Source organism: Hoplias malabaricus, chromosome 7 (assembly GCF_029633855.1).
Source record: "Hoplias malabaricus isolate fHopMal1 chromosome 7, fHopMal1.hap1, whole genome shotgun sequence".
Lineage (NCBI taxonomy): Eukaryota > Metazoa > Chordata > Actinopteri > Characiformes > Erythrinidae > Hoplias > Hoplias malabaricus.
This window is the reverse complement of record NC_089806.1, coordinates 17885430-17906884: the sequence shown is the minus strand read 5'-3', so window position 1 is coordinate 17906884 and position 21455 is coordinate 17885430. Positions and strand designations below refer to the sequence as shown.

At 36.9% G+C, this 21455-nt stretch overlaps 1 protein-coding gene across 1 annotated transcript in view; it reads left to right on the top strand.

Annotated features, from left to right (window-relative positions):
• atad2b (ATPase family AAA domain containing 2B) overlaps positions 1–21455 on the top strand; it is a 91572-nt gene that overhangs the window by 3344 nt on the left and 66773 nt on the right. The window contains exons 3-19 of the mRNA XM_066676058.1: positions 3683–3714; positions 3950–4097; positions 5342–5438; positions 8476–8602; positions 11626–11775; positions 11876–11951; positions 12140–12241; positions 12842–12953; positions 13105–13220; positions 13362–13536; positions 13707–13795; positions 13920–14079; positions 14508–14598; positions 14771–15082; positions 15986–16130; positions 18288–18474; positions 19218–19403. Coding sequence (XP_066532155.1) covers positions 3683–3714; positions 3950–4097; positions 5342–5438; positions 8476–8602; positions 11626–11775; positions 11876–11951; positions 12140–12241; positions 12842–12953; positions 13105–13220; positions 13362–13536; positions 13707–13795; positions 13920–14079; positions 14508–14598; positions 14771–15082; positions 15986–16130; positions 18288–18474; positions 19218–19403 — 2305 coding nt within the window. The remainder of the gene's footprint in view (positions 1–3682; positions 3715–3949; positions 4098–5341; positions 5439–8475; positions 8603–11625; positions 11776–11875; positions 11952–12139; positions 12242–12841; positions 12954–13104; positions 13221–13361; positions 13537–13706; positions 13796–13919; positions 14080–14507; positions 14599–14770; positions 15083–15985; positions 16131–18287; positions 18475–19217; positions 19404–21455) is intronic.

The window sequence follows — 21455 nt, the reverse complement described above, 5'->3', positions numbered from 1 at the left end:
AGTAGACACTGGGGAAAAAACTCTGCTTCTTGCCTCAGAGCAGTAACATAGAGCAACATCTTCCACCTTCCTCTGTCCACCATCCCAAACACCTCAATTTTTTTTTTTTGCCGATCACCCTCAGATTGTAGAGAAAGTACATTACTTTTCCTGATGTTTTAGATTTTTGAGATGGTATCATTTAAGTATCAGTATCAAGATATTTAGGCAGGTATCATATTGGAAGACATAATTTTGGTTTTGTGACAACACTACTACAGTGTATATACACCAGAGCTTTTTCCAATGTGTAAACTGACCGGAGAGCTGGCAGGTGGTGTGTAAATATCTTCTGAATTTTATAAAAAGTGTTTTTTGATTACAAGTGTGAACATAACCTTTAAAGGCTAAGCACCACTTAATAGACCTCCTTGAATCTTTCACATTATTTTAGTTACTGACATATATCAGTATGAATTAAAATGAAAATAGCATGCTTAATTTGCTTTAAAACTGACAATTTTATTAAATTGATGGAAAAACCCGAGCTCGCTACGGAAATTCTTGAACGCAACCGTGACGTCACTGGTGGACGAGCTGAACAACGCAGCGGTAAAACACCATTATGACTGACTGTTATAACAGTATCTATCTAGCTAAAATCCCAACATTATTCATGACAATAGCCTAGCAATAAGCTAAACTCAAATTTAGAGGTACAGTTATTCTTGTGAAAGTGGTCGAAGTCGAACTCGAATTCATCCGACACTATAAACCTCCGTAATGCAGCCGAGTATAATCTGAGCCACCAAGTTTAGCAAGTCAAGCTAACGTTAACTAACACCAGCTAAAACAGGCAATGTAAGTGTACTTACCCTGTTTACCTCCATGTTACAGAGGCTCTTGAACACCTTTCGTTGGTTTCCTTACATGCCCATATTGTTGGAAAAGCACCAGTGAAATGAGCACTACAGATAACGGAGTGAGCGGATGGTCCTTTCCAAAGTTCCCGTCTAAAGTTGAGAAATTTAGTTATTTATTAATTAATTATTGCAGCCAAAAACAACACACCTTTTTGTCATTTTGCATTAAATGAAGTGCAACTTGTAGAGTTGTTGTCCACCATCTACGTCACAGGCAAGACTCCTATTAGAGTTTCCGAACACTGTTAGGGGGTGGACCAACGGTCTTTTAAACCATATTCCTTGAATTAGTAAGAAATAACATGTTTTCTGACTATCAATAAACACGAGTTAGGAACTCAAATTCCACTGTATTTGTTTGTTTGACACTTTCATATAGCTGGTGCTTAGCCTTTAATTGTTTAGGTTTTCATCAGAGTTGTAAATGTAGCATTGAAGTAATATGACAGATAACTGCACATACGCAATTACCTCTTCTCTGCCATCAAATATAATTATTTTTTTAAATATATAAAAAATGAATGATCAGCATATTCATTGAATACACTTGAATTGTTAAGTTAGTGAAGCATATTTAATTTGCTCTCTTTACCATGTAATATTGTTTTAATCATGTTTATAGCACGATCAGTTAGAAACATTGCAAAACATCCATGCCTAAACTGTGCTTTAACTTCTACATTTATTTATTATTGTTTAATAATGATTAATAATTTAAAATAAAACATTTATACAAGCATTATTGGGTCCATTGTTAGTTTCAGTGTTTCTGTAAAGACTTCAAATGATTTAACCTAAACTGATGTCTGTGTGCATGCAGTGTTTAGAGATTACGAATGATTTGCAAAAGGAACTTTATTTACAATAATCAGTTTGTTTTATAGTAAATGAATGAAAAAATATGTTGATAGTAAAAGAACATTTGTCATAAGAACTAAACGTTGTTGAGTTTTTAAACTACAGTTAAACGACCTGACTGAATTGTACTCTTGTATTAACCCTCACTCCATAGTTAAATTTAAAAGAGCGGAATCATTTTACATTTTTGAAAATATCTTATTGTATGTATAGTGCTATATAAAATGCATAGTTCCGGTCCTAAAATCCGATTGGCTGAGCCATATTTGAAGTTATTGTAAAATTATGCAATACTACATGAGTGGGAGTGCTATAACGTGAGGTATTGGCACTGGTGTGTTATAACATGAACCTCAAGTGTATTATTGCGATTATACCACAGTCATTAATGCTGTTTATTATTAGATTTTAAGATAAAGAAAACTGTGAAAACTGATTTGTTATTTTTTTTGTCAACCTTCTGCGAGGTAGAATATTTAATTTCCGTGTCACATTTCTGTTTGCTCTTTTCAACAAACTCTGGATCTTTAACTTGTGCGATGTTGGACCTGTCCAGGATTTTTGAACTTTGGTTCTCTCCAGCGAGCCGGTCCATATTCACACCAGATTTGTTGGGAAACAAGGCTGCATTATTCAGAGCTGCTCTCTATCCAAATCAAGATAGAAGCAGAGATAAATGCATCAAGTCAATAAAATGCCATGCTTTACAGTCGATTCAGATCATAGTGATATATATCATACACTAATTGATGCTAAGTACTCTCTGTTTAAGTTAAAAATTATTATTTTGAAGTATCGCTTCAGAGCAGTGCTGGTGAACGAGGGCAGCGGAGAAAAAAAAAGATGTGCCTCGACTCAAGTTAAACACAATCACAGAAATCACACAGACATAGCCAATTACTAAATGAATTTGGCAGAGTGATACCTGAAGAGCTTCGATCAGAGTGCAATTATTGTGTAATATTGGCACTCCTGGAACGTCTCTCAGCCAATCACATTGCAGGGTCGGAACTAACCCTGGTATACACAATATATACACACACCTATGACCACCTCACAACATCTGAATTCCATATTAATGCGCCACTCTCTTAAACCTTGATAGTGAGCAGCTTGTAAAAAATGGAAACTTTTGATATGTTGAGTGGGTTAACAGTGGATGAATGGTGTGAAGAGATTGTTCAGATTAATGTAATATTTATTCATTTCCAGATTAATATAAACAGCATTTCTAATGATTAAGTGGGTGTTTCGTTTAGTGTCTAACTTTTCATGTTAGACTGCTTAGCTACTAGAGTTTACATTAGTGAAGGAATGGTTATTACAAATACTACTCACATATGTGATTTATGAATTGAACACGCAAGTTCATATCATTCATGTTGCTAATCCTACTCAGCCAATTTCTTGAGCTACAGGCTGAAAACACAGCCCAGGGCTAGCTCTATACGTCCTACAGATTCACTTTACATTTCTGGAGAGGTGTGCATTAGGCTACGCTGTGGGTTCCACATCGACACATTGCCTACAGCGTAGGGTCGATACAGAAGTATAAATTGGGCTTAATGGTTTCTTCAGAAAGAGTAGCTATGTATCGCCCTCACGTTGCTTAGCAACAGTACTCACTGTTAACTGACTATACTGTGGCGGAAGGATATTTTATTGTGAATGTTTTTTAATGAATAAATACACTTGTAATTGAATATTGGTGTATTTTATTGTATTTTATGTTGACTGGCGCTTTATAAAAGCAATTAGCCACTTGAGACTGCCACTGTGATTAGCCACTGTGATTTTATCAGGGGAAAGGTTTGCTTGGTGCCAAATCCAACCTTACCCATGATAAAATTGCAGTAACGCATGGCCTCTTGTGGCTTATTGCTTTAATATATTTTTATTGTTTTACCTTTTTTATGTTTCAGGTTGTCTACTGGAGCTTTGCAAAATGGACACAGTAAGACATTACTTTCCTTTTTGGGTTATGTAGGGTTGTGATTATACTTGGAGTGAGAAATTTTTTAACTCATCAAATTCAGCTTTGCTATAGCTGCATGTATACTGTACTTCAGAGATAAACTGGGTTTTAGCATTTGGGTGTTTTACATAGATTTTGTTAGTGACACTAGTGTATATGATGCACATTTTTTTATTCATGCTCTACACTGAAACATTTTTTTTACTGCTTTTAGGTCGAATGACTCTGCGAGGGGATGACAGTACAGATGGGGATGATGCTCACATAAATGGACATGTTGAGCAGAAGAGGAGCTGTCGCTCTAGGAAGAGTCGGTTTGAGCACCTCAACCAGAGCCTACTGTTTGATCAATTAGTCAACAGGTGACCTGTTTTGAGAAGCTAGAATTTTGAGGATTTTGAATTATATATAATAATTTGTAATTAGTAATTTAAGTAAAAGTGTGATAGAAAGTAAAAATGTATAGAATGTCATCTGAGTATATTCAGATTTAATAAACACAGTGGTTTGCATAAACTTAATTCAGATGGTTCAAACAGTCATAGTTTTTGATGAAAACTGTGTATATGTTTCTGGGCTTATAACCTTTGGAAAACTGGGTAAGATGTGCAGAATATATATGAATAGATATATGTTTAAAACAGCATTTTTTTAGCAAATCTCAGAACATCTTTATGGTAGTAATGGTATTTTCATTATATGCTGCAAAATATGTTAAATTAATATTTTAATTTGCGATTGAGTTTAAGTTTGTTTTCTCATAGAATTTACTAAAATGTTTGGGGTAGCCATTAAACCCCTATAAAGGAAGGCCCTCTGGTTTTTAGTTTAGGAGCCACTTTGAATAATGGCAATTGTATTTCATCGAGATAAATGGTCCTCTTAGTTGAAGATGCAGGATTGTGATCATTATGCCAAAATCTTTTAGCGTAACGAATATAACTGTTTAGGTTGCTATATGAACTGAAGTACTGGTGAACCAATAAGTGTCAGTGAGGTTAACATAAACTAATGTGACTAACTATCATCACCAGTAGATTGACCAGAGGAGGATGGGTCACCCCTTGTGAGCCTTGGTTCCTCCCAAGGTTTCTTCCTCAGCTGGGGGAGTTTTTCCTTGCCACTGTCGCCCCTGGCTTGCTCACTTGAGGGTTTTACATTTGTCTTTACATTTCATGTCAAATCTTGTCTTACTGGAATTCTGTGAAGCTGCTTTGTGACAACATCAGTTGTGAAAAGCGCTATATAAATAAATTTGATTTGATTTGATTTGACTAAGGACTCTCAGCCTGGCTTTATGGTTGAGGTATCATGCTGCTGGTAGAAGACAGATGGCTGGACTGTATTGGAGAGGGGAGACCTGCTGGAGTTGGAAACGATAAAGCATTTTGGCTTGCAGCAGCCAGTACAAGTGCATTAATACCGGATGATGTGCTTTTATATATTATTTTTAATTTTTTAAACTAATTTGACATGGATCTTGTTGTTAAAGCTGGTGCTAGAACATAATTGATTTTTTTTGTGTTTCTTTAGCTTATTCAGCATTCTGTTTGATGTGTATGTTTGTGTGTGAGTGATTGTTGAATCCCCTCTTCCCTGTTGACAGTACGGCAGAGGCAGTGCTTCAGGAGATGGACAACATCAGTAGCATACGACAGAATAGAGAAGTGGAGCGACTACGGATGTGGACAGACACAGAACTGGTGAGTGCTGATTTTTTGTAATGTCTCACTTTACTATGTCTTGCTTTTTATTCATTGTTTTTTGAAATTACATTTTACAGTATGTTGCTTTATTGGCTTCTTGTACTCTTGGTAATTGACACCATGGGAGATATTGTCTATTTTAGTAATTAGGCTTCAGACTAATGTTGTTTGTCATTCCAGGGATGATAATATTAAAAAAAATGATTACAATAATTTTTTTAGTGCATAAACCAAGTCTAACTCTCTAAGTAGTCAACGTTCCATCCGACATTCAGCCATATACGAGAAGTTATTGAGACACTAGTTAGCCAGCAATAATGTCAATGCTCATACCCCTCACTGCACACAACTTGTTTTTTCAAGTGTGTTTTAGTCATATTTACTCTGGAGGAATAATGAAATCCAGGGTTTTGACATGCTTTGGTCAGAAAAAAGAAGAGTACTGCTTGTCATCTCTGAGGTAAACATTCCTCTAAACACCCTGAGGGGATAAACAACAGTAAACAGTTTCATCCGTCCCCAAAACAAATCTTGGTGTGCTGCCTCTGTGGGTGAGCATGTGTCAAGTGCTTGCAGACTATTTGTCAGGAGCAAATATATTATAACATAAAATAACCCTTAATGTAAGGAATGTATGAAAAATGCATGAACTAGTTAGTAAATGAAATTCTGGTAAGCCATGTGGCATTTTTTTTTAATCTTAGCTAGAAAATTTCTACTTTTAATCGGTGATTGGTGAACTGCTTTGTCAGTCTGTGAAACTTTGAAGGTCATGAACTTCTCTTGTTCTTTTGTGTTATTTTAATGTCAATAGTCTAGGGCCAACTTTTAAAAGGTGTGAGTAACCGTGGAGAATGTTATGGCTGTGTTAGAAATTAACCTGCCAAATAATGTAAATGTAAACACAAGAAAAATAATATTTGCAAGTTTTTAGTTTGAGAAATCTTGCACAAAGTTTTTTGACAGAAGTCTGGAACTGTGATACGGAGTCTGGTATACAGTGATATTAACAGCACAACATCATAGGTTTGTAGTAAAAATACATTACTATTAATACATGATTTAAATGTTTACAGCTAAAAGCTAATCACATCCATCAGCATTTCACACATGTAGTAAATAAAAAATGAATGCATAATCATGGCGAGCACGTAGCACATGTTGGATTATATATAATAGTGGATTTATACCTCAGTTCAATATTAGTTTTGCTCACAAATACATGGCCTTATAAAAAGTTAATTTGTAAGCTCTTCTTCTAGCTTATCCAAAATATGTTGTCATATAAATGTTTTGGACAAGACTTTAGTGTTATTTCCCAGCAGTAGAAAATATGTTGTCTTGTCATATCAGAGATATTGTACAGTGATTTTTTTGAAGACCTCAAAAGGATTGTTGATGCTCATCAGGCTGAAAAAAATTACAAAATTAGACTCCAAGTCAGTCATTCAGATTGTTTGGAAATGGAGAAAATTCAAAACCATTATTAACCTCACTAGGAGTGGTCAGCCAACAAAGATCACGGCAAGAGCTAGACGTGTAGTAGTCTGTGAAGTGCCCTTTTCCTTCTAAGCAAATGGAAAAACTTTCTCACATTGGCTATTGTTAATTTTCATGAGTCCACCATCAGGAGAACACAACAATGGTGGCAGGGTTGCATTGGGAAAGCTGCTGCTCTCTCTCAAAAAAAAAAAAAATCTACAAAAAATCTTACTGCCCATCTACAGTTCGCTAAAGATCACAAGGACAAGCCAGGTGATTATTGGAACAATGTTTTGTGGATGTATGAGACCATAATAGATTTTTTTTTTACAATACAAATGTTATGTTTGGAGAAAGGAATTTGCTGCATTCCAGTATAAATAATTCATAATACCTATGAAACACTGTGGTGTTAGTATATGGTTTGAACCTATTTTGCTGCAGCTGGGCCAGGACGACTTGCCATCAATGGTCATTGGTACAATGAATTCTGATTTATACCCAAAACATTCTAAAGGAAACTGTCAGGACATCTGCCCATAAGCTGAATCTCAAGAGAAGATGGTTTATAGTCTCATTCTATGGTTATAGAATAGAATGGCCAAGTCAAAGCTTAATCCAACAGAAATGTTGTTGAACTGTAGCAAGCAGTTTATGGGTGGAAACTTATCAACATAATGGTTAAAGCTGTTTTGTATGGAGGAATGGACCACAATTCCTCCATGCCATTGTGCAATACCAGTAAATAATTACAGAAAAAATGTAGTTGCAGTTATTGCTGACTAAAGATGTCCCACCAGATACTGAAAGTATTGTTTCACATACTTTAGCACAAACAGATATGCAATAATGGGCAATTTTCCTCAATATTAAATTAGATCATATTTTATTTATATAGAGTTTTTCAAAACAAAGTTGTCACAAAGCAGCTTTACAGTGATACTGAATCAAGCTTGAGCAAGCCAATGATGACAGTGGCAAGGGAAAAACAAAGAGGTTTATAGTTGGTTCGTCGCAAAACGGGCAGAATTGACCTGCAAAAGAGAGGTACTTGCACAAGGCAAAAGCACCCAGCCACAGGCAAACAAGTCTATTTTTTGTCTCATTATTCTAATTTGCTTAAATTATCTACTTGTATGACTTGAGTGAAAATCTGGTAAGTATTTAGTTCAGATTTGTGCAGAAAATATTTTGTGCAGAAAAATATTTTATTTCATTCATGAGTCAGGACAATTCTAATGTCTTGGAATTCTGCCTAGAATTCTCTGACATAAGAATGAAATGTATCACCAATGTTTTTTGACTTAGGCAGCCCACGAAAAACTGGCCGGGTTGTCTTATTTCACAGATTCTGAAATGGATGTGCTAATGCGTTGAAAAATTTACTTATGTATTTATTTTTTCTCATAATTTGTCCCTTTTTAAGCTCTTTGTTTTTAATCCCTTATGTTTTTGTTTTGGAGTATTTGTAGACAAATTTATCAGTGATGGTTTTAATTTTTTTAATGAGAAATTTGAATTGCATTTGTTTTTTTCTTTCTCCACTGTACAGGAAAACATGGATATGTATTCTCGTGTGAAGAGGCGGAAAGCAATGAGGAGGAATAATTTTGGAATGCAGACTCATCATAAAGTCATGAGTAAATCTGAGGCACCTGAAGAGGAGGAAGGAACTGAGGGTACATTTGCTCTGAAAAATCTATCATCTATGCAGCTTGTCTTTTTTTTTTTTTTTCTTTACCTTCCTGGTTTGAATGAATGGCAGATAAATGTACATTTTTCACCAGTACTAATACAAACCACATTTCCAGAAAAAGAAATTTAAAATGTGATTATCTGTGATTCTTGAACATGTAATTAACTGACCAAATCACAAAGTGGAGATTTCCAAAGTTTTCACTGACCAACGTTTTTTTTATAGAAAATTCATGTCTCAGTGTTTTGAAGCATGACACTATTTGCAGGTAATCAAAGATGATCAAATCAGCATTCACCAAAGGCTTAGTGTTTGCAAGCAAAAATAGGTCAGTGCTTATCACTTTATGCACAATTTAATGAGAGAACTGTCAAATAGTTTGAACAGAACACCTTTAGTGCAAGATTGCAAAGAATTTACATAGTCTTTTATCATCTATCATACTTAATATTTTGAAATGTTTCTGGAGAAATACTAGTACATATCCAGTAAGGCTGAACACCAGTGTTGAATGAGCATGACATCTTGAAACATCAGATGTCACTGCATAAGAAATGGTCATGCTACACTGATATGTATTGCTAGGTAGCCTCTGGATACTACTTTAAAAAATTGTCACATAAGAGACCACAACTGAAATGCAACCCGAAACCCCAAGAGATGTTTACACAAGTATAAAGAGGTATCAATTCTATGCCGAACAGCTGTGTTCTCTATACTCAGGAACATCTCAGATGGTCTAAAATACCATTTTTTTTTAAACAACCCAAATTCCAATGAAGTTGGGATGTTGTGTAAAACATAAATAAAAAACAGAATACGATGATTTGCAAATCCTTTTCACCCCATTTTCAATTGAATACACTACAAAGACAAGATATTTAATGTTCAAGCAGATACACTTTATTGTTTTTTTCAAATATTCACTCATTTTGAATTTGAGGCCTGCAACACGTTCCAAAAGAGTTGGGACAGGGGCCTGTTTACCACTGTGTTCCATCACATTTCCTTTTAACAACACTCAATAAGTGTTTGGGAACTGAGGACACTAATTGTTGAATCTTTGTAGGTGGAATTCTTTCCCATTCTTGCTTGATGTACAACTTCAGTTGCTCAACAGTCCGGGGTCTACGTTGTCATATTTTCAAGGTCTGGACTGCAGGCACTATTTTACTACAAAGCCACACTGTTGTAACTCGTGCAGAATGTGGCTTGGCATTGTCTTGCTGAAATAAGCAGGGATGTCTCGGAAAAAGAATAAAAGTTGCTTGGATGGCAACATATGTTGCTCCAAAACCTGTATGTGCCGTTCAGCATTAATGGTGCCTTCACAGATGTGCCCATGCTATGAAGTTACCCATGCTATGCGCACTAACACACCCCCATACCATCAGAGAGGCTGGCTTTTGAACTTTGCGCCAATAAAAATTCGTTCTTTCCTTCTTTGGGCTGGAGGACAAGACGTCCATTATTTCCAAAAACAATTTGATATGTGGACTTGTCAGACCACAGGACACTTTTCCCAATTTGTGTCAGTCCATCTCAGATGAGCTCGGGCCCAGAGAAGCCGGCATCGTTTCTGGGTGTTGCATGTCGCATGGTAGTTTAACTTGCACTTGTAGCTGGATGTACAAACTGTGTTCACTGTCAATGGTTTTCTGAAGTGTTCCTGAGCCCATGTGGTAATATCCGTTACAGAATTATGTCAGTTTTTAATGCAGTGCCTGAGGAATGGAAGGTCATGTGTATTCAATGTTGGTTTTTCGGCCTTGCCGCTTACTTGCAGAGATTTCTCCAGATTCTCTGAATCTTTTGATGATATTATGGACTGTAGATGATGAAATCCCTAAATTCTCTGCAATTTTAGGTTGAGAAACGCTGTTCTATGCCCAGGCAGTTGTTCACAAAGTCGTGAATCTTGCCCCATCCTTGCTTGTGAACGACCGAACCCTTTGGGGATGCTCCCTTTATAACCAGTTATGAAAATCACCTGTTTCCAATTAACCTGTTCACCTGTGGAATGTTCCACACAGGTGTTTTTCTGAGCATTCCTCAACTTGCCCACTCTTTTGTTGCCCCTGTCCCAACTCTTGTGGAACGTGTTGCAGGCATCAAATTCAAAATGAATGAATATTTGCAAAAAATATATATAGTTTATCCATTTGAACATAAAATATCTTGTCTTTGTAGTGTATTCAAATGAATATAGGTTGAAAAGAATTTGCAAATCATCATATTCTGTTTTTATTTATGTTTTACACAACGTCCCAACTTCATTGGAATTTGGGTTGTATGCTAATGACAAAAGGTGCTATCAGTGATAGGTGCAAAAGCCAACATCTCTCATGGTATGGGGGTGCACCAGTCACCACAGCGTGAGTGGATTACGTATGTGAGAATTCTCTTTTCATATGGAGGAAATCAGTAAGATTTTAGAGGGACATATGTTGCCATCAAGACAATATCTTTTCCTAAAATGTTTGGTTATATCAGCAAGAAAAAAGTCATTCTGTATGTGCAAAAACAGCATGGCTTTGTAGGCACAGAATGCCTATGCTTGACTGTCCTGCCTGAGGTCCAGATCTGTCTTCTGTGGCATGTCATGTAGAGGAGAATCCGGCAATAGTGCCCATGGACTGCTGAGCAGTTAAGTCTTGAATCAAGGAAAATGTTTAACAATAGGTATCCTCTATTCCCAAATGATTCAACTGTGTATTTAAAACAAAAGGTGATGTAAAACATTGGTAAAAATAATACAATCAGGTTCTTCAAATGGAAATGTTTTCCTTGTCCTTTAATAAGTTTTATCTAATGGTTTAAGAGAATTAACAAATCACAGATCCTTGTTTTATAGCATTTTAAAATATATACCAACTTCTTTACAAAACAGGCTGTGTGCTTTTCTTTAGTTTTTATTTGGTATATATTTATTGTATTTTCCCCATTTAATTTTATTCCAGATTTTGTTTGTTTCTTAAATATTCTTTCTTGTATGATTTCCTCTAGAATCACATGATGAGGGAGATGAGGATGATGAAGGGGATGATGATGATGAAGATGACGGAGATGAAGCAGAGGAAGCAGGAGAGGAAAATGACAGACCTTACAACCTCAGGCAGCGCAAAACTGTGCAGCGATATGAGGCGCCACCCATAGGTACTCATTCTTCTTTTGCCTTTTAAGTGTAAAACCAATAAAACTGTTTCCCACTATAGAACAACAGAATCCTTTTCTTTCTGTTCATGTCCTCTTTCAGAGCCAGTAAACAGAAAACAAAGTAAGAACACACTCTTTGATACGCACATGTCACCTGCAAGAAGAAGCCATATTAGGTATGTAAAATGGTTAGTTATGAAATATTAACTCAGACTGCTTGTTCCTAGCATTTCTAAAGTAAACAGTTTGTAATATTTTATTCTACTCTTTTTTTGATTCTTATTCCAACTGAAAACTTAGTCACAGTATATATTCACTGTATTTTACTGATTGTTTTCATATTCGTTATTTGTTTTACTACCAGAATAAAGAAGCATGCTATCCACAGTAGTGATACAACATCCTCATCAGATGAGGAGCGTTTCGAGCGGAGGAAAAGTAAAAGCATGACACGTGCTCGGAACAGGTGATGTTAGACTTATCATTTAGACATGTCTTCATTTAACTCTTGACTTTAAAACATGGTTGATTTTGTGGTTAAAAATCATATTTGATTTGCACTTGATTTGAATTGATCATATACTTGACTGTGCACAAGCAATTTACCTATGACCTTCCATTGTGCCAATTCAGAATAATATGAAAATAATTTTCATAATGGGCATTGTGGCACAGCAGGTAGTGTCGCAGTCACACAGCTCTAGGAACCTGGAGGTTGTGGGTTCAAGTCTCGCTCCAGGTGACTGTCTGTGAGGAGTTTGGTGTGTTCTCCGGGTGCTCTGGTTTCCTCCCACGTTCCAAAAACTTAAATTAGTAGGTGTATTGGCGACTCAAGAAGTGTCTGTAGGTGTGAGTGAATGTCTGGATGACTGGGACCACCCACACAGGGTGTGTTCTTGCCTTGTGCCCAATTATTCCAGGTAGGCTTGGACCCTGAGCTGGATAAGTGGTTACAGACAGTGAATGAATGAATAATTTTCATCATCAAAATCATCCCTTTTGTCATAGGGAGAGAAATGAGGACACATTGTTTTTTCTGTAATTAAATATCTTTTTTTCATACCAGATGCCTGCCAATGAACTTGCGCGCAGAGGACCTGGCCAGTGGGGTGCTTCGTGATCGAGTGAAAGTTGGTGCTAGTTTAGCTGATGTGGACCCTATGAATCTGGACACTTCTGTAAGTATAAGTAATCAGCTTAGAAGTGTAACTTAATCCATTAATTCAAACAAAATTCAGTTTATTGTTATTGTAGAGGAGAAAGATTTGCTGGTGACATGTTATGTATTATCTCTAGAAGTTGTCAATCTCTTGTACCCTTTTAATGCAGGTGAAATTTGACAGTGTAGGAGGGCTTTCAGATCACATTAAATCTCTCAAGGAGATGGTTGTCTTTCCACTTCTTTATCCTGAAGTGTTCGAAAAGTTTAAGATCCAGCCTCCAAGGTGAGATTTGAGAATTGTTTTTAGCCTCCCTATATGACAGCCTTCATTGTCACGTGTTTATAATTGTGTTTAGTGACAGCGATATAACTGAAACGCTCTAATAATTTAAACATTTCCCTAAAACTCTTTCTTCTCCTACAGGGGTTGCCTGTTCTATGGACCTCCAGGAACAGGGAAGACCTTGGTGGCACGGGCTCTGGCTAATGAGTGCAGTCAGGGGGACAGGAAAGTGTCCTTCTTTATGCGCAAGGGTGCTGACTGCCTCAGTAAATGGGTGGGGGAGTCAGAACGACAGCTCCGCCTTCTCTTTGACCAGGTTAAGCAGTTCGATTTTTCATAGTGGTATTTATAAACATGAGTCAGTCTTACAACAATTTGGCTGTTGATGAAACATACAGGGGTGGAGTGCACTAAATAACAGGGAAGATCCTGGATGCAACATTTGTGGATCATCAGTGTGGTAATGTTTTCCACATCTACCTGTAGGCATACCTCATGAGACCTTCTATCATCTTTTTTGATGAGATTGATGGCCTTGCACCTGTTCGCTCGAGCAGACAAGATCAGATCCACAGGTAATTTAATTTATCCAGGTCACTGAACATAGTTTAATATGTTTTTAGAACCATTTAGGACACACACAATGTTTTTGATTATGTTTTAAAGTTTGTCTTTTTCCTCCCTTTTTCCTGTTTTAAGCTCCATAGTTTCCACATTGCTGGCTTTAATGGATGGTTTGGACAGTCGAGGGGAGATAGTGGTCATTGGTGCTACAAACAGACTTGACTCTATTGACCCTGCACTCAGGAGGCCTGGTCGTTTTGATCGGGAATTTCTGTTCAACCTGCCAGATAAAAAGGTGCAGAAATATTCCATTTCTTGTTTATAATTCGGATTGTTTGTGCAATTGCAGTTGTCACTGCAGGTTTGTATAGGGGAGTTTTATAAACAGGACTAGTAAAGCTTAGAAACAACAGTGATTGGCTGAGAAACATATTCGTCATTGTTGTGCTAATTCTATCAGTTGTGTAATGAATGGCTATTTTGTTTTTTTAACAAGTGTTCCACAGCCTTTCAATGGGTGAGATTTATGCTTGAGGCTAGTACTGCCTAGCACAATTGTCTAATTACTCCTGTAATTCATCTTTACAGCAGGAGACTAGATTGGCAATATATATGATAATAAAATTTTGTTTAGTAAGTTTAATGAGTTAAAATATATTGGCTTGGATTGTTTTTGTACTCTTTATTCTAATCTGTAAACTCAGTGAGTATACTTGTCTGCAGGCCCGAAAGCACATTCTTAAAATTCACACCAGGGATTGGAGCCCAAGACTGGCAGAACCCTTTGTGGATGAGTTGGCAGAAAAATGTATCGGTAAGGATGGGATCCCATTGTTAATTGTAGAATCAGTAATGATAATTTCCCCTGCTTTTTATATTTAAAATATATTGTTTTCTATTAAAAATAAGTGTATGGCTGGAAGAAGCATGGAACTATAAATTTGCTATTAATTTAGACATCTTACTCATTATGGCCTTTCTTCCAGGCTACTGTGGCGCTGATATCAAAGCACTTTGTACAGAGGCTGCGCTGGCGGCGTTGAGGCGGCGTTATCCTCAGATCTACGGCAGCAGTCGGCGATACAAGCTGGATGTGGGCTCCATTGAGCTCGGGCCACAGGACTTTGGGCGTGCCCTGCGCTCAATTGTTCCTGCAGCTCAGAGAGCCTTAGCCCCACCTGGACGAGCACTGTCCTGCTCGCTGAAGCCTCTGCTGGAGCGATCACTGGCCCACACACTTGAGTGCCTGCTCAGAGTCTTCCCCCATGCAGAGCTCCAACACAGGGAACACACCCAGGGTACCACAGGCTAAGCTACAATTAGCTGGGCTTCGGGTTGTTATTAGGGAAAAGTTTAGTTCTTGTCATTGCAAATATATAGGTATGGAAATCAGTAGTTGACATCATCAATGCTTTGTGCAGACTGTTGTTCCTAAGGTTTCAGTAGGTGAAGAAAAAGTCAGATGGTGACCTAAAGAATCAGGCCACTGCCCCCTCAGCACCTCTGAAATTATAGGACTACATTTGTTATTGTTTACCCTGATGTAGCCTTCTCTTGCTCTAATATAGTAGGACTGTTTGTTGGCTTTGGTTGTTGTCTTTGCAAAGTGTTAGTTGCGTTCTAATTTTCAGCTTTCAGTGTCATTTGGCAAAAAGGTGCTCTGTTGGTATGCATAGAAATGACGGACCATTACACATCTTTTAATTTGGAAAAGATGCTCTGCAGCTTATTGCTGGCCATTCGTAGTCCATTTTGAGGAACTCTCCAAACATAGTTACGCTATAGCTAGTTTCAGTAGATTACACACGGTGATTTAGTTCCTGCTCCATATTTCTTCAGGGAATACATTTCTTGCTACTTTTAATGACTCCAATTTACTGGACTGCTTTCTCTATCTCGAATAACTCATTGAAAGACCTAAAGCTCTAATGAGCCAAAGTGGGTTGCTTCAGTACATAAACTAGTTTAAAGGGGAAGGAATTTTAAATAGGTTGTTCCAAACTAATGAATGTGGCATATGTCTTAATAGAAATGCACTAACACACACTTCCCTATTATAGAAATGTCTTCAATTTTCTCTGCACAGACCTAAACTGCTATAGATTTCATGGCAATATTAGTTTAGGCACATTCCAACTTTTCCAACTTTATATTTAATGTGTTTTGTAAATGACTGGTTTATTTGTTTTTGTTTCCAATAGACACTGACAATCAGCTGCTTGAGGAGGACTCTTACAGTGAGGGTGAGGATGGGGCTGGTGGTCAGTCAATTTATGATGATAAACCAGGTTCCCCAAGGAAATCAGATTCCTCCACAGCACACAAACCTTTTCTTCATTTTGCCACGTGAGTTACAGCACTCCACCCATACTTGACTATTTTTCATGACCTGATAACTGTTTTTATTTTTTTATATTTTATTTTTTTTGTAACGACTAATAATAATTCTCATGATTTGTATCCTCTTGGTGTCAAATGATGACATTTAAAAGTGATGTTTACCAAAAAGTGAAGTATGCATAATCAAAAAACACTTTTTATAAAATTCAGATGTTACCTCACTATTTGCTAGCTCTCAAGTTTTTATGATTTTATTAAGACTCAATGTCTGTAAATGAGTAAAAAAAAAAAAATAAAAATAAAAAAAATATCAAACTCTCAGTCTGGTATGCTAGGCTTTCTCTCTCTCTGTGCTCATACCAGAGTCAACTGGAGTCTTTTTAGACAGTGGAGAGAACTCCAAACTCTGGAAAGCCCAAACTGAGATGAGGATATTGCTGTATTTAAGCCCTCTTTATTGATCATGCTACAAAACTAAACAACTCCAGTTACATATGAGATTCTGTGGTAATTCAAAAGTGATTAAAACTCACAGATAAGTAAGTACAGATAAGCCATGTTCAAACAACTGTCGTTTTATTTTCCATAAACACATTGTTCCACCTGCTTCTGAATGCAAACAACCAGAGAGAACTGTGTTTCCCCAGAATTGTAGACGTTCCCGTCTTTGTGTGGACAGTTGCATACAGCCCCAGTGTATGGCAATATAATACATTGGGTATGACTGTTTTCAAACTGAAATGGATGTTCTTAAAGTATTGTACTGCCATCTGAAGGCTAACAGCGTCACTGGTTTGAAAATTAAACTCTGGCAATGTTTTCCTGTCAAGGTTCACCATAGTATGTTTTTAAAAGGTAATATAATGTATAATTTTAAATGTATAAATAATACTGTATTATGATAGTGCTATTGATATCTAACTTGTTTTTTGTTGTTTTTAGAGTGATAGTTGTACTGCTGTTACATCTTTTATTATGATGTGTTTATTTGTATGGGTATAGCACTAGGAGAACTTGATATTTACATGGCAGGAAAAATAGTTTTGTTGTTTGTTACAAGTGGATCAATATACACTGAAATGTTATTTTGACAAATAATTCAATTATCTAAATTAAAGAGTCTTTCTAGTGAACAGTTTGTGGAACAGTACATTTTAGCTTCAGGTTTAGAGCTGTTACAAATCGCAAAGCAGTGAAGAACCTGAACACAACAGAAAGAATTTAACAGGAAAAATGAAGAATTAGATATATATCGATTAAATTGTTCAGTGTTTTACTAGTGTCATATTGTAAGTGGGTACTAGTTGCATACTGCATACTTTTACCTTCATACATTTCAGTGCAGGTTTTCTTTGTGTAATGTAAACTATTTTGCTGCCCTCTGTTGGTATTCTCTTGAATGATGTCTTAATGTAATCTTTTGTTTAACACAAAAACCTGAAATTCAGTCTTGTCACCCTCAAGGAACCAAATCTAGTTTGTTTTTCTTGATTCTTCCTCTCAGTGGCTCTTTTAAACTAATGTAACAGAAGGGGAAATTGATGGATAATAATAATACATTTTATTTGTAATGGACTTTACATTTCAAGGAAATCTCAAAGTGCTAAATATATTGACGGATACAGCTGCCTTTAATTAAAGTGACCTGGCCTTTTTCATGGCCCTTTTCTTTGTAAAGAAAATATAAAGAATATGTTTTTGCTCCACTTTGTTTTGCTAGCTAGTAAGCATTTTTTTAAAACATATTTTCTCACAATCTTCTTTGTTCTTTTTCTTTAATGAGGTTGCATATTTATACCCAGCTTCTCAGCTGAATGTGCCCTGAACTACAGCTGGTTTTATGTGCACTGTCTCAGCACTGGAGTATATCCAAACAAAATTTGCAGGTTTATAACCCTGGTTTATTAAATGATAATTACTTCCATGTTTGGTGGTGTTACCATGGCAAACAACTTGCATTTTTAATGCAAGAACATGAAAGAACATGCAATAAATTGAATACTCCTTAATAACATGTTATCTACGTTATCTACAGGAAACAGATTTAAATATGAAATATTCCTGCACATTTTAATTCTTTTTAGCATTCTAAAAGCATGGAACTTTCACACATCTTTATGCTACTTCTTCCTTTCTGTTGCTATATTATTTTTGTAAAAACAGGTCTGCCTACCAGCAGCCCACCTCGTACCGGCCACGGCTGCTGTTAACAGGGCCTCAGGGTTCAGGGCAGAGCACACACCTGGCCCCTGCCCTGCTGCACCACCTGGACAAGTTCACTGTGCACCGACTTGACCTGCCCACCCTCTACTCAGTCAGTGCCAAGACCCCGGAGGAGTCCTGTGCTCAGGTAAACACAGACACTCCCCTTTAATCTTCAGGTTATGAGCATCATTTAAAATGGCATCAGTGGTGGATTTTATTTTTATGCCATTCTTGCCATGTTGCTGCATTTAGCCTGTTGATTTAGGACAGTAATTAGCCTTGTGGTGACCACAGAAATGTCTTGATTAGAGCTGCAGTCTCGATTTGCCATTTCATGTGTAAAAACTTAAGTCTTTGGTTCTTAGATTTGAAATTCTGGTCAAAAGTCCTGTCAGTGTTTGTTTGAATAAAACTGTTTGCAGATGTTTCATTTATAGGCCGTAAGATTTAGGTACCTGAGAAAATGAGATTTTATTTTTAGTTGAAAAGTAGGGGTTTAAAAAAAACAAACAATAATTATTGCACAAAAATGTGTGAATGTGTTTGTTTAACCATTTGAAGTTCAGCAAGCTACTGCAACAAATGCAGCAAACTACCATTTGAGATTTGTTTTAGCACTCAGAGTACTTAGGGTAGAAAAAACCTTTGCATAATATTTCCAGGTTTGAGGTTGAGGTTTAATTGTTAATTTCTTGTTATATTAATGTCAAGATAATTAGATCACCAAAATGTGCTTCTATCTTTGTCTGCAAGGTGGTGCTGCTGAGACAGCATTTTATGATGATTTTCCCATACATAGATGAAAAAAAGCACAGATGAAAAATAGACATCTGCGTGCCATGTCAGTATCTAAACATTTTGTGCATGTTTGTGTTGTCTTGTGTCCAGGTGTTTCGGGAGGCACGGCGGAGCGTACCCAGTGTAATATACATGCCCCATGTTAGTGACTGGTGGGAAGCCATCAGTGATACAGTGAAGAGCACTTTCCTTACACTTCTGCAGGATGTTCCCTCCTTCACCCCAGTCCTAATTCTTGCCACGGCAGAGAACATCTACCAGCAGCTCCCTGAGGAGGTGAGGAACTTTATCCCATCCCTCTACCTTACCTGTCTCTCTTCCTAAACTAATGAAATGAAGAAATTTCATTACGAACTTTATCATTTCAGATACATTAAAAAATTTAGGATGTCTAAAAATGGAGAAAAATTAAATGTGAAGACTGTAAAAGAGCTATGATAAATATTTGAGAACAGTAATCACTGTAATAGAAATAAATGTTTGAATATTACAACTTTAACAAATTAGTAGATAGTGTAGAGGCATTCAGCATGTCCCAGACTACAAGAACCCATCAGTTTTTCACACTGCTCCTCTCCCATGCCCACTTAGAGAGAGTTGTCTAATGTATTGCCAAATATAAATTACTTTAGAGCAGACATATCATTAACAGTTTGGATGAGGAAGTGATTTGAGACAGTCTCACAAAGAGCAACAATAGGAGTGTTTCTGCTCACAGCAGAACCAGTTCCATGTTGGTGGAAAAGAGATATCTGGCTATCTAGCCCTGTTATTGGCAGCATGTTTCTCTGAAACCTATTTTTATCCTTTAGCATTAAAGGTGACTTCACAAATGTGTCTCCCATGCCATGTGTAGCACCATATCATCACAAATACTGGATTTTGAACTCTGCACTTGTAACATGTTACATGGTCCCTTTCTTCTTTAGCCCAGAGAATTTTAATTTGTCAGACCACAGGATACTTTTCCCTTCGCCTCAGTTCTTCTTGAATGAGAATCAAGTCCAGGGAAGGTAGCTGCGTTTCAGCATGCAGTTTACATATAGTTTCTTCTTGGTATTTGTGAGTTTGCATTTGTGGACGCAATGATGAGCTGTGTTCACAGACAGTGGTTTTGCCACTGTTTCTGATCGCTGCAGTGATTTCCACTACAGAGAGTTTTCTCATTTTAATACAGCGACACCTTGAAGGCACATAGATCACAGGCAGTCTATGTTGACTTTGGGCCTTGTCCCTTTTAAAAGAGCAATCTCGTCCTCTGTCCAGAGTACAGTACACAACCCCAGGTTCCAGGTAAAACACAATCAGTGCTATAATCAAAGATATAACGATAGATTTTACCAGACTAAAAGCCTTTGTATTCTGATAAAAAGCTCCATGACCACAGATGTCTCTTTTTGAAAGATGGAGGCAGCTTGGAACAAGACAGTAAGAGGGGTGCAGATTTGGCTTTTTTTCCCTTTAATAGGGAAGCGAGTAATTTCTGAAAAAACTAAAAGTAAAGACTCTTATATGTATGGATTAAAAGTGTAAACCTTTGAGTGGTTTGTGTGTTTTAGACAAAAATGTGAGAAATAGCCACAGATTAGGGATCTAAAATGGAGAAAATGAGTATTCAGAGCAAATAAGGGATGTGAACTATGCGGTTTGTGACAGAATTTTAGACAGATAAAGTCAGTAATGTGAGTAGATTAAGGGATGAAACACTCTGAGGTGCTCTTTTTAAACCCATCTACGTCACTGACCTGTTGCCAATTAGCCTAATTTATTTTAAGGTGTATAGCAATGCACCATTTCAGCCCCATCCCAACTTCTTTTGTGTAATGTGTTGTTCTCACATTTGTGTCAGATTACTTGCATTTTAATGGCATGTTTTTTCTATGCTATTTGTTACTGCTAGGTTAATTTAGCGTTCTCGTTGTTGCACTACATTAACTCGGAAGCTAGATCTGTTTTAAGAGAGGGTATAAAAATAAAGTGCTAATTCAAGTTAGAATTTACTTCACTGAATATCTGTCTTGGAGAAACACGCAGTCCCAGCCAAGCTTGGCATCCCATCACTGCTGAAACCCAAAACTAATGAAGTAATGAGATGTCTGGTCTAGCTTTGTTAATCTGTTGATGAACTACAGCTTCATTTGCTCAATTTGCTCAATGCTAATTTTTATCATTGGTGTGATATAAATCAGTGTAGTAAATATGTCACAAAGGCACACGCCCTTGAATTGACTGGAGCATTTTACAGCTTAGTCTTATGTGTAAAGACGATGCACAAGGCTTGAAGATTTATTTAATTATTTCAGATGCTGAAAGACAATTAGCAATTAT